General features: G+C 43.7%; 1 protein-coding gene across 2 annotated transcripts in view; it reads left to right on the top strand.

Moving 5' to 3' along the window:
* PLPPR4 (phospholipid phosphatase related 4) overlaps positions 1 to 14,458 on the top strand; it is a 63,986-nt gene that overhangs the window by 38,949 nt on the left and 10,579 nt on the right. For both annotated transcript variants that reach the window (XM_006015005.1, XM_006015004.1), the window contains exons 3-4: positions 4,067 to 4,196; positions 6,372 to 6,567. In XM_006015005.1, the coding sequence (XP_006015067.1) occupies positions 4,067 to 4,196; positions 6,372 to 6,567 (326 nt within the window). The remainder of the gene's footprint in view (positions 1 to 4,066; positions 4,197 to 6,371; positions 6,568 to 14,458) is intronic.

The following is a 14,458-nucleotide window of genomic DNA, read 5'->3' as shown; positions in this document are numbered from 1 at the left end:
CCCCGGGGGCGGGGGCTGGTGGGGCAGCCATGGGCGGACAGCCGGGGCAGGGGGGACTAGGGGAGCAGGCAAGGGATGGGGCCTGGCAGGCTCCCCCCCCATGGTCCCCTGCCCCCTCCCCCACTCCTACTTACCAGCTCCAAGTCTGACTACAGCTGCCTGTCTGAGTCTGACTGCATTGAAGCTCTCTGAATCTTTTCTGAAGATTCAGAGAGTTTTAAATCAATTTGGACCTTTTTGTTGGTCCTCTGATTTGATTTGGATTCAGAGATTCGGCCACAGAATTGGGCTGAATCTCCTCTGAGTCAAATCACCACCCAAAGCTTTCACACAGCCCTATTAAACAGTAGTTTTTCAACTCAAATTATTTGCAGTTTTGATGTGCCTCCTAAAAAGACTACTTGTGGTGTAAAGATAAATATATATAATTTACACCAAGAGGCTTCTTTTTCAGTATCTGTCAATGACAGTTCAACACAGCATTACTAAATTCTCAGAATGGTATTGCATTACTAGCATTAGTCTGACTTATAGCCTGACTCTTATTCATATCAATGCATTTTGAATCAAACTCTTAATAATGTTTTTCTTTTCTAAGGAAAATACAAGCTTTATTATGGTAGTGTTAGAGTGATATTATAGCTGTGATGGTCAAGGAAATATGCAAGAAGCAAGGATTTTTGTGGGTGTTATGTTTTATTGGACAGACTCCATGGTCAGTCTGAGCTCAGACTTGAAGAAAGGTGCCTTGTACCCAAAAGCTTCTCCAGACTGTTCCCAACTGAAGCATTATTAATTATTCAGATGTCATGTAGCCTGTTCATTTAGCCATATCAGCATGTTAAAACCTTCATTAGCCAGTGATAAGCATGCTACCTGAAAACAACAATCTTTTTTTATCACAGAGGTTAACCAAATGTTAGATCACATAGTTTTGCTAATGAAATGTTTGCTCACTTGAAAGTTTGTTTGACACTAGTAAACAAAAAGAGGAAAGGCCTTGTTCTTTTTGCATTATACACTGGATTTACCACCTCTGCAGTTCATTTTGTTTCCCTGTTTGCTCTGCTATCACACAAGGTGGTCTCTTTCTCCAGGCTTGCTCCTCATGCCAACCCACCTATGGTGCCTACCAAAAAGCAATTTAAGATTTTGAAAATGTTTAATTTAGTCTCCCTGGTTTCCCTTGAACAAAGTCTCAGAACCATGATGTCTATACAGAAACAGACAATAGTGTTGTAGCTTCTTTGTAACAGGAGTTCATAGCTAATGAAACTTTCTAAATCTTGTGTATCACTGGCTTTTCTGTATCTTTCAATGGATTTCTTTTGCTGAAGAAAAAGAAAGTACATTCCTAGGAGGAGGGTCAATGGTCAAGCAGCTAAAATGGCCCTTTTTATTTCTCTTCTCCCAGAAACAGAGGTATTTCTGAGATAATGCCTTGTATCAACATTTCCCTGTGTTCCATCCAATTCTGCATAATTTAGGCTTCGTATAAAAAGAGAGGTTTTAGCAAACCTTTAGAATTATACCTGATCAGTACCATTTTTCTCAATCTGGGGAAAGGCAAACCAAATCTGCTCTTAAAGGTGCAAATGGCCTCATTCATCTTTGAACCTGAATTCATCTTTGGACTAAAGGCAGGCACTGGAGGGCTGCCAACCCACCAACAGTTAGCGCTGACCTAGTGAAAGGATACTTGTAGGAGCTGGATGTGTTTAAGGCAGCTGGCCCAGATGATCTTCATCCAAGGGTGCTGAGAGAATTGGCCAGTGTCACAGCAGAACTACTGGAATGACTGTGTGAGCACTTGTGGCATTCAGGACAGGTCCCAGAAGACTGGAAAAGGGCCAATGTAGTCCCTATTTTCATGAAGGGAAGGAAGGAGGATCCAGGTAACTATAAGCCAGTTACTCTCATCTCTATCCTTAGGAAAACCCTTGAAAAATTATTAAGGATTATATTTGTGGGAGTACAGCAAGAAAAATAATGCTGAAGGGCAACCAACACAGGTTCATAGCAAGTATATTCTGCCTGACTAATCTTGCTTCCTTTTACAACCAGGTCACAAAATGCTAGGTGCAGGAGTCAAGGTTGATGTCATTTTAAAAAGGCCTTTGATACAGTGTCTCATCCCATTCTCATAAATAAACTAAACGGCTCTGACATAGATGATTACACAGTCAGGTGGGTGTCAAATTGGCTTAAGGGATGCAACCAGAGTGGTGGTGGACGTGTGGGTATCAACCTGGAAAGATGTGGGCAGTAGGGTCCCCCAAGGTTCAGTCCTTGGACGAGTGCTGTTCATTATCTTCATCAGTGACCTGGATGAGGGCTTGGAGAGCACTCTGTCCAAATTCATGGACAACACCAAATTATGGGGCAAAGTAAACACACTAGTGGGCAGGGAATGGATTCAGGCAGATTTGGACAGGTTGGAAAAGTGGGCAGAACAGATTAGGATGCCGCTTAACAAAGATAAGTGCAAAGTACTGCACCTAGGAAGAAAGAATTGCCAGCACACATACAAACTGGGAGATGACTTCCTAAACAGCATAGCAGCAGAAAGGGATCTTGGAGTCATAGTTGACTCCAAGATGAACATGAATCATCGCTGTGACGAAATGATCAGTAAAGCTAACTGCACTCTATCATGCAGTAGCAGGTGCATCATGAACAGGTCTAGGGAGGTAATACTTCCCCTCTATGTGGCATTGGTAAGGCCGCAGATGGAGTACTGCATTTAGTTTTGGGTGCTGCACTTCAAGACAGATGTGGATAACCTTGAGAGGGTCCAGAGGAGGGCTACTCGGATGGTTAGGAGCCTGCAGGTAAAGCACTATGAGGAGAGATTGAGGGACCTGGATCTCTTCAGCGTCTACAAGAGAAGGCTGAGAGGGGATCTAGTGGCCAGCTACAAATTCATCAAGGGGAGACAGCAAGGAATAGGAGATGCTCTGTTTACCAGGGCACCCCTTGGAGTAACTAGAAACAACAGCCACAAACTGACAGAGAGCAGATTTAGATTAGACATCGGGAAGAACTGGTTTACAATAAGGGTTACCAGAATCAGGGTCACCTGACCCCAGCGCTCTTTCTTGCCCAGGAAAGACTTAACTCTTTCACTGCTGATAATTCTAGCAGAAACATCAAACAAATCTGAGACTGAATTTAGGGCCATAGCCAAGATTTCCATTCAGTAATACCCCGTCTTCTGCTTACTTCATCTAATTTAATGCCTCTTGCACACTGTTGGTTTACATGGCCATAAGGACAAAACCCCAGTTGCTGCAGTAAATCTGGTAAAAACCAAGCCAATTACACAATTAGAAAAAAAAGCAGGTTGCCATGTAATTTTAGTCTGCTAGCAATAACCAGGCATGAGGCCAAAGGCTGAGCATGACAACCACCTCATAATTGCTAAGTTATTATATGGCTTTTAACCATTTATGATGCAACATACTCTAATTGCTCAGTTTTATATTACAGTGGGTGTGTCTACAGGAGATGCTACGTTGCCACAGTGATGAGCTACAGTAATATAGCTCATCACTACAGTGACATAGCATCGGCAGGCACGAACCATGACAATGCCGCTACTGCACGTAGCTCATTGCTACTGTGCAATAGGGTCAGTAATGACCCGTGCAGTGCTGAGGCTGCACAGTACCAGTGGTTATTATGCAGTCATTTAGCACTTGCTTTAGCAAGTACTAAATGATTGCACAGTAACAACTGCACAGTCAGGCACATATGTAGACACACCCAGTAGCACCTAGAGGTCTCAAGCATCGCATTAGCCACTTTTTACACACGTAATAAAAAGATGATCTCTTTCTCTTTGAGCCTCTGTTGCTTATGTTTAATTTCAGTGCCCTTCTTGTTTTTCCTCAAGGCAGGGAAAAGTATATTAGTGAATGTTTACATATTGATATAAATCCTTTGAAGGCAAGTACAAGTCAGTGTATGACATTCTTCCTATTATTTTATTGCCTCCCTTTGAATTCAGTTGCTAACTGCTGCATAATTGCTACATTTACCCTGAGCTTTTCCTTTGTCATTGCAGATAATGGTAGGAGAAGGAATTCTCTACTGTTGCCTGTCAAAAAGAAGAAATGGGATTGGAACGGAGGCCAATATTAATGCAGGAGGCTGCAACTTCAACTCTTTCCTTAGAAGAGCTGTCAGATTCGTTGGTGGGTTTCAGATCTTAATAACTTAAGGCACTTCTGTGAAACACTTATGATTTTAATCATGCAGTTTTTCATTTTTTTAATGGTCTCTAGAACAGTGGAGGGCAGATTGTTTCATGCCAAGAAGGGCAAAAAGCAGCTGTCAAGTGGGATTGAAAATTAAACATGTCCATTCAATAATGCAACACTTTTACTTTCAAGGATTCTCTTTCATCTACTGCATGATTATCAGTGCTGCTAAGTCAATAATTTTGTTTATTTTTCCTCAACACTAAAATCTGATATCAAAGTCCATTCATATGGTTAGCAGTATGGTGTTTCATTAAAATGTGCTATCTTTTCCCTTGGAAAAAAATCAAAGCAATCAGTGTAGTGTTTATAAGCAACACAACTTGTTAAAATTATCAGTGGATAAAAGTTGTTAACTTTTAACAACTTGTTAACAATATCAGTGGATTTGACATTCCATGTCTGAGATGTGGCCCCAAGCAAAATAAATAGAGGCTGCTAAATTTATTAGCAGAGAGGTAAATAGCCATGTTAGTCTGAAGTCAGGCAGAGGCAGGGGAGATTTGTACCTTTATAAACTAACTAAATCAGAGATGTATAGCATAAGCTTTCACAAAGGGCTTTCTGCATCAAATGCTGTCTGATGAAGCAAGCCCTCTGCTTATGAAATCTTACCTTATACATTTCTGATGTAGTTAATCTATAAAGCTGCAAAGCTACCCTCCCTTTGCTAAAATTATATCATGAAAGCCATTGATAACAAGGAACAAGGATCTTTTCTTTAAAAAGTATTACTGACCTTCACTGGATTTGACCTGTCAATTTAGGCTTTGAATGAGGTCCCATTGTCTATAAGGGGCTTGAGGCAAAGTATTCCATGTTCCAGAAACCTTGAGCGAGAGAATATGACATTGGCAAAAGAGATGCACAGGCAGCAGTTTATGAGCCAGAGAGGAAAGCTTCACGTTGGCTGGTGTTCAGGAGAATGCTGGGGTCAGTAAAGGGGAGGTTTTGGACCCACACACAGATACAGTAGCCAGAAATGCCTCCTATCAATGACCTGCGGGAACAGAGGCTATGGCAAAGACTTAACAACAGCCAAGCAAGGTAGTTAAGCTGCCTGATGCACTGCAGGATTCTACAGAATAGTGCCCCATTCCATCTGTACACAAACCAGGTTTTGGAAAAAATGCTTAGAAAGATAGCAAAAGGTGAGTTGGTTTTGTGATCTCTTTTATTGGACCAGCTGTATAAGGGGCTAGGCTGGAGGAAGGGTATTTGATGTTCAAAAGCTTGTCCAACAGCTCTCTCATACAGTTGATCCAATAAAAGATGTCACAAAAAACCCTTGCCTCTTGTACATTTTTGGACTATCATGGCTACAACAATACTCCAACCCTACAACAACATAAGTAATGTGTATTCTGAGCCACATTTGGTATCCTAAGGCCCCTAATGTTATTGACCAAAGATAAAGGGAAAATGGACAAAATGACTCAATTTTTAATGGGTAAAGGCTGAACAAGAGGGGCAGTTTAATCAAATTTAATTTTCTAGTGAACTGACAAGGAGTGACAAGATCCCAGTGACTCTAGAGATAAATCACTGGTTGGAAGATAGCCAATAACCACAATGACCAAAAGTCTTTACCCAATGACTAGTGTTTGCTGATATATACAACTAGAGCTAGTGCTCTTAGAACAGGTATTAATGGAAAGGTGTCCATATAACAAAAAACCCACCCCAACTTGCATTATTTGGCACTGCAGTTGGCCAGCCCAGTAAAAAGATCAAGGGCTTGAATATTCTCATCCTGCAGTAGGTGATCCACCCTGGGGTCACCTCAGGTTCAAATGGTTGGGCACTTCAGTTACCATTAATTTTCAGCTGGATAAGAATATCTATTTGTGGCTACTTTGTAGTATAAATGTATGAAGAGAGATAATAGACTATGAGGTTATCAAAGTTAAAGACAGTCCATTGAAAAGGAAAAACATCAATGTGCAATATATTTTCTGGAGTAAATTATCTCAATTTCTTTATCAGCATATGGGTATGATATTGTTTATTACAGTTAATCATAACTGAAGTTTATTAAGAGGAGAAGGAGCTCATGTATTTTTAAACATCATAACAAGGCTCAAGAAGTTATTTTGCTTTATCTTGCAGGTGTTCATGTGTTTGGCCTTTGTTCTACTGCTCTCATTACTGACATAATACAGCTATCAACAGGGTATCAGGCACCATATTTCCTGACCGTATGCAAGCCTAACTACACATCCCTAAATGTATCTTGCTCAGAAAACTCATACATTGTGGAAGATATTTGCTCAGGATCTGATACTACAATCATCAACGATGGAAGGTTAGTTTTATTCTTCATTGTGTATTAATGTTCCCTTACAATCAACTTTTTTTTTTTTTTTTTTTTTTTTTTAAGATAAACATTTTTAATTTTCTACACCACCTGCAGCACTTAATCTATTACTACATCTACTCTTGAGTGACTGTTGCCAGGTTTATAACAAAGTTCAGGGCATAAGCTGCTCTTTGCATATGTTCAGTATGTGTAATAACTTTTTTAGCCTAATGGAAGCTTCGGAGATCATTCCTAAGACTTAGGGGTCCAACACTGAGAGTAGCAGTGTTTCTTTCTTTGAAGTAGGTACAGTGTCTACTTCAGTTACAAACGGGACTTGCTTCTGCTGCTACTTTTGACACTACCAGAAGTACTATCTGCTCTGCATTGGAAAATCTTGCCTACATATACATATTACCTAAGGTCCCCTTATATTTTATGTTTTGTAACCGTATAAGTGTAATCAAGCATAACAGTCACAAAAAAGTAGTAAACTTGTAGTAGTAATATGTGTTGAGACAGATGTCCTTTTATTACAGAAAAGATCACGACATGTTGTGGTTTGTGGCGGACTACGTAGAGCCACCCACATCACTGTGCCAGGCCCAAAACCACGCTTCAGGAGTCTCCCCTGGGAAGTCTACATATGGCTGTCCCCCTTTTTGGAGAACACCCACAGGCCTGGGGTATCGCTGCCATCACCTGGGCACTGGTATCTGTTAGGGCTATGTACAGAGAACACAGAACCTGAAAGCCTTGGGGGCGCTTTGCCCACTGGTAAAGTTTCTGGGTGATTCTTTTAACACAAAACCTCCCAGGGTAATCTCAGGTATGACTGAGTTTGGCAATAAGCAGCCAAGCTTTGCTAGGAGTGAAAAAGCATCTGTCCTCTCTCCCCTCAGGCATTCACAGAGAAAATAGCCAGTCATGCTATTACCGATACTTTTATTGTTCAGGGAGAAGAGGAAGGGGGGGCAGGTACACAAAGGAATTTGAGATAAAAACACCTTGAGCAAGTTCTAATAAATTGAGTCTTACAAATATGGGCTCGGTGACCCTTTTTAATATGTGACTGAAATACTTAGTTCTAATTTACTACCGAATTTACAGGTTTACTCACTGATTCATCCAGACAGCAGCCTAGAGGTACTCTTCTTGTATGTCATTTCCAAAATGCCCACTGGAGAAAGAGAGCAAGCTCCCCCTCACTTAGGAATTTATCCTGTCCAGTCATCTAGGTGACCAGGTTGAACCAAGCAGCCGGAATGAAAAACAGAGGAGTAGCTGGAATGTCCCAATCCAGGGACACACAGAGGGAGATTGCTTCACATGGTCCATTTCACCAATACTCCCCTTTTTTTCTTTTTCTGTACCTTGCAGCAGGAAGATGTTTTCATGTAATGTATTCTTCTGTGTCTAGCTCCAAATTTCATGACACTATGTCACATAGAATGTGTTGGTCATTGTTCTGTTTATTTGATTAGATTCTTTTCTTCCCTGTTGTTTTTTTTTCCCCTAATGTTTTTTAATCACAGAGCCATTCAAACATTAAAGAACCACAGGTGGATCACCTGACCAGTTTACTTTCGCAATCTAGATCTCTGGTTGTTTAGGTACATGTGTCTGACATTTCCGGTGAGCACAGTTACTAAGTAACCATTGACAGTTGATGTCATTAGTACAACAGTACCACTAGTAATATACCGCTATGTTTCATGTTGCATATAAAGGGATAGATAATGAGCTGGTGTAAATCACTATAGTTTCATTTGGGAGCTCCACTGGAGCTCTATTCTTTCCCATCAGTTTTTATTATATTTAAGAAGACCCAGAGTCAATAAGCGGACAAAGTATCCCCTTGTGACGGGGCCGTCTTGTGGCTGGTCTAACGGCTCTTCTGCCACACCTTTGATGCAACTCAGAGAAGTTGTTTATAGGTGGGAAGCTGCCCGTGTACTGCCCAATGCCTAGGACATAATAAACAGCTCTGTACCACCCCTACACCATGTCCCATGCCTCATAGATGGCATCACTATGTGGCTCTGGCCCCACAATGGACCTCGATCTATGCCTGCCTGATGTTCAGACCCCACCTGAATCCTTCTTCCTCAGGCTTGCAACTCCCCACCCTCATTCTGGGCTGCAAAGCTCCCTAAGCCCTTTTCCCATTTGGCAGTGGCCCCCTTCAGTACCTTTGGCCACATGTGCCCAGGCCTCACTTCTAGGCCAGTCAGAACTCCAGGCCCCTGGCTCTGGCTGTCCCTCATGCTGGGTGCTCTGGCACTTTAACCGTTCTGATCCTGGCCCCAGCACTGACCAGTCAAGGTTACTCCAGTTATGTTATTGAACCACTCACACTCACTCTCCCCTACCAGTCTGCCTTCTCGGGCCCCTCCAAACACAGTTCACTCATCACTAAGGCCAGCCTATGTGCAGTCCTTCAGGCCCACCCACGCAGACCCTACTTTATGCAGCACATGCGCAGTCCTTCAAGCCCACCCATGCATACCCTACTCTACTCCACACGGCCTACTCACTTCTCACACTCCCCCTCACTGGGGACCCTACACCGCCCCCCTAACTGGGGCTCTCAGGCCTTATGCCTCTTGGGTCTCAAGCCTGATGACATGCCTGGACCCCTCGCCTGTCCCTCTATGGGGTAACCCACCAGGTCATGGGGGCTGAGGCTATATGGCACTCCATACTCATCTTCATTAGGGAGGCACTGGTGTGGTATATCCTGGGGACCACCCCACTATAGACAGCCCCACCACATCATCCAACACTAGCAGGGTATAGTTTTAGGTCATTCCCCAGGACTCCTCCATCCTCATAGTTCTTACCCTGAACCACCAGGTGTTCTGGGAGCAGCAGTTCCAGCTGGGTAATTGTATTCTGGCAGCATCCCTGCAGCAGCTGCCAGCTCACCTCAAGGGACCTGTGTTTATACTGAGGCTGCCCAGCCCCATTCTCTAATCCAGGAGCCCTCTTGCATTCATGTTGCCATCTCATTAGGCCACACCATACCTGCCAGCTGCTGCACAGCCTGCTCAAGTCTCTTAAAGTGGCAGGCACCAAAGGTGCCCTGCCACACCCCCGTATCTGCATGAATTCAATGGGGCTTCCTTTACATGGGTGCAGGGATCTGTGCTCCCAAAGCACTGCAGTATAAGATCCCAAGTAATTTATTTAGCCTTTCTAGGTGGGTTTCTACACTCTGTTTTTTAGAAATTTCAGAAAAATACTTTCCTTCTTGCTTTGTAGGTCCTCTCTTCTAAAAAAATTAATCAAATTTGTCACATTAGGTTAAAATTTTATGACGACCCAGTGGCTAGTTTTGATCAGCTCATATTTCTTCAGAAAAGCTGGAATATGACCTCAAAATAACATCTCTAAGTTATTCCTCCCATAGAGATAACATTCAATGATTTCTAACTTTTTGTCTCTTCCCTAGGCTCCCTGGTGATGAATGGTTTATTTTTGCTTCCCTCAAATTGTTCTTCACTTGTCATAGTGATCAGATGCCTGTTACTGGTCTAATGGCATCTTCAGCCATTAGTGTTTTATGATATAATATAGCCAACCATGGAATGTAGTCTGACTATAATGATTTTAGTGTATATGGGTTTTTTCTTATATGATTGCTAATGGCCTTCATTTTTAATTTATAATACGCAAGAAACTATTTTCATTCTGGCAAGTTTCTTCCAGATTCTCCAGTGAACAGTAAAGAGAGGAAGTAGTGTACTTATTCAAATGGAGATGTGAATTAATTTTTGCCACCATCTCATAGCAGTTCAGTGGCTTCGCTCATCAATTTCTTTCCCTGTTTATATTCAAAAAGGGTTTCCACTGCATGTATTCATATCATTCATGAGCTCTCCTTTCTTCAGTTTTGGTTTTCTTAATCTGTTTTATAATTTCTCAGTCTTCCTTCATAATCTTCTGTATCCAGTTTACACAGTGTGTTTTCCAGGTCTTGTGAATTAAGGGGATTGCCGGTTATGTAAAACTCTGGTTATCTGAAATAACCCAGCAGGGTTTTCAGGCAATCCAGAGCCAGAAGAAGGGGAAGGGTGGTGACAGCTGCACGCAGAGGAGCAGCAACACAGAGTGATTGCCCGCTATGTGCAAGCTTTCCCCCACCCCCACATCTGGCTGGTGTCAGCACGCAGCGGTAGGTGGCAGCAGTTGCTGCCATCACCTGCAAGCTTTCCCCATCCCCCTCCACATCTGGCTGGCCAGCTGGAAACTCCAAATTAATAGAGTATTCCAGTTGGTGAAGTACTGGATAACAGAGATTTTACTGTATTTTTCCCCCCTAGCTTCCTTAATCTTATCTCTCACTTAATAGATCTGAGTGATAGTCCTACTTCCTCAGATCAGAGTATTCCTTATTTCAGAACTCTCGATTTCTCTACCTCAGGGCTGTCCAACTGGCAGCTCAGACTGCATGAGTTCAATTGGATCACTAAGGTTTCCATGTGGCTGCTACAGCTGTGTGAAATTTCAGCAGTTGTTTCATTTTTAAGCTGTTTCGACATGCTTCGAGCTCGAAACAGTGAAATCAAAAAGGAAACAAAAGGCTTCAAAAACAGCTTTGAAATGAAATGAGGGCACTCAAAACATTTTGAAAGTTTCTAAAAGTTTCAGATTTTGAAGCCAGGCTTGCTGCAGCTAAACAGAAACTAAGGAGAGGAAGAGGGAAGAGGGGAGAAGGACACTCTGATATCGACATCTAGCTCCCTGTTCGATTCCCCAGCTCTCTGATTATTTCCCCAGCTCTTCCCAGGGGGCGCAGGCCCCTAATCTGTGCATGGAAAGAGTCTGGCACACAGCCCTCCCAGGGGGTGTGGGCCCCCAGATCTGCACACAGGATGACAGCAGGCTGCTGCTGCTGACTAGGGTCAGCACAAGCACTGGGTTCTTCCTGGTGCTCGGTGCAGGCTGCACTGGGCATACTCGGATGCTGGCATTGACCCCAGCTGGCAGCGGCAGCCTGCTGTCATCCTGCGCACAGATCCAGGAGCCCGTGCCCCCTGGGAGGAGTCTGGCATAGCACTGCAGCCCTCCCAGGGAGTACAGCCCCCAGATCTGCATGCAGGATGACAGCAGGCTGCCACTGCTGGCTGGGGCCAGCAGCAGCACCAGTAGTCCCAGTGCTCAGCATGGGCTGCGCTGAGCACCAGTCCCAGGTGGCAGCAGCAGTCTGCTGTCATCCTGTGCACAGATCTCGGGGCCCACACCCCCCCAGGAGGAATCTGGCACAGCCTCATAGCCCTTCTGGGGGGCATGGGCCCCCAGATCTGCACACAGGATGACAGCAGGCTGCTGCTGCCGGCAAATGATACAAGTTTTGCTTTTAAAATTTGAGATGAAGTTTCCCAGAAACCCCTGCACCCATCTCCTTGAAACATGGCAGGCTTAATGCCCTCAGAAGGGGCTAGCATCCCTCCATTTTTCATCTGAATCAGGCAAGAAATGACAAAGTTATAGGTATTTTCGAATTCCCCATTATAGCCTATGGGTGAAACATCAAAACTCATCGAAACAGTTTCGACGAAACAAAATGGGACAGTGTTTTGAAACACTGTCCCTTCAAAATGGTGAAACGGAAGTTGAAATGAAAGGGTGCTGTTTCGCACAGCCCTAGTGGCCACCACTCCCCGCATTGGTCCAGCTGCAGAAGCAGCCAGAGTCTCCAGGTGCTTTCTCTTTCCAGCTTCTCCATCACTGGCCCAGAGTATGGGGTTGGTCAGTGCAGCACAGCACAGCACAGCAGGTGCTGGGAAAACCTGCAGCCTGGGGCACCTGAGAGGCATAATTCAGAAGGTGAGATTGCAGCCAGGGAGCTCAGAGTGAAGCAGTGCACCTGGGCATAGGAGGAGACGGGGTGGAGAGCCGCTCCTAGGCATGCAGTGCAGCCAGGTGGTACACAATACAATGGTGGGGGAGGAGGGTGCCCAGGCATGCAGTGCAGAAAGACGACATGTAATATGAGGACCCAGAAGCCCATGGCTCTCAATGGCATGGCCCCTGCTAGTGTAGCCTTCATCTGCTTAGAAGTTGGGCAGCCCTGTTCTACCTTATTCATACTAGATGTCATGATTTCCATCCACAAAGATCACAGGCTTTCGGTATGCTCATTTTAGATTAAGAGATAGCAAAGTCAAAAGAACAAAAGTCAAGTCTCCATTACAGAGCTCAACATGTGCGTCTCCTCGGTAACAGGCTGCATTTGCACGGATGCAAAGATTCTAACTGCAGTAAGAGGAAATCAACCAGCATACAGTAAAACAGCAGCTTGCACCACATCAGAGTAATCAAATTAAGGTCCAGATATGAATGTTGCTAAAATAAATAGAGATGTGCTCAGGCCTTTGTCTAGCAAGTACCCTTCAATGTCATCACAGTTGAGTCTTCCTGACAGCCATGTGAAGATTACTTTAATGTTTTGCCCCTAACACTGATGAGGGTAGAGGCAGTATATAGATGCTATTGTCATTTATGGAGAACTCATGCCCAGAGGAGGGAAGATTTTCCCTCCTCACCAATATCTTTTTGGAAATCTTGCTCACAGTTTCAAAGGAATCAGATTTAGATCACTTCCCTCTCCCCTAGCCCCCTGCCCCTGCAAAAAATCATGCTTATTTCAATTTGGCCACAGTTAAAATTGAGAAATTCTTAGATCCAAGTTCAGATCAATGTAACTGGATTTACACTAGCTCTAAATTTAGGTAAAGAGCTCATTTATGCAGAATTATTTAGCAAAGAAAGAAAAATGCATAAATAGAAAAATGTGATATATTGCTTAGTAGAAAGACGCCTTCTTTAACTAGAAGCATTTGTACACATGCTTGCACCACGTGCAATTCTATAAGTATCAAAATGAGCATCAGCGCTGAGAAAACGGCAACAGCACGCTTTTGAAGTAAAACTTATCAGAGATGTTTTAGTTCAAAAGCATACCACTGCCATTTTCTGCATGCTGACGCGCATTTCACTGTTTACACAGCTGCACACAATGCAGCACAGTGCGCATCAACTCACATGCAGAGCAGACTCAATTAATCAAGTTTGCTCCAACGTGCCTGGCATGAAAGTGTATATGTATATATGCCCTAAGTGTTTGTAAATGCCTCAGTCACTGCTGTAACTGCCCCTCATGTAGACATACTCTGAATAAAGCTACTTTGGGTTAGTTCCAGAAGAGCTAGCTTGCAGCTAAGGCAACATAGAGTTCAGGCAGGGCTAAAAAGTGCCCCACCTTCATATTGGCTAAATGTTTGGAGTTCAACCATGTTGGGCTCCATGCAACTGCAGTACCTGAGCTAGCTACAGTAACTGCAATGTACATATACTGATTCATTCAGACATAGAATATAATTAATTGAAATAACATAAGGAGGGGGGGGATAATATCAACAATAGATTAGCACATATTTTTAATCTACAGTGCTTTCTTTTCAAGAGAAGACTGAGTGCAAATTCTGTTTATCATTCATAAGACCTGAACAAAGATTCTAGCTCTCCAGTAAACATAGAGTATACACAAAAGTGTTGCATGCACATTTTACATTACAGTGCTCTTAAACATGACAGAAGTGCAGTGTTTAGCAGGGCACACCTCTGAACCTCCCTGCATTTTCCAGGCTAGGAGGCAAGGGTCGCTCCACAGCCTCCTGGAGCTGCAGGAGACTGCAGACAGCAGCAGAGAGGTGGAGCTGGGATGAGCAGCTGTCACTTAGCATGTCATCTTACTCCTGCATTCTGTCCTGCCCCCCTCCCACCAGCACTGGGAGCCAGTACTGCTTCTGTCTTGGGCCAGGCAACAGCTCTTACCCAGGTTGACAGCCCGGCCCTGTCCCCAGCCACACAGGGTTTCAAGGGGGGGGGG

Source organism: Alligator sinensis, unplaced genomic scaffold, assembly GCF_000455745.1.
Source record: "Alligator sinensis unplaced genomic scaffold, ASM45574v1 scaffold647_2, whole genome shotgun sequence".
Lineage (NCBI taxonomy): Eukaryota > Metazoa > Chordata > Crocodylia > Alligatoridae > Alligator > Alligator sinensis.
This window is presented reverse-complemented; position numbering and strand designations above follow the sequence as displayed.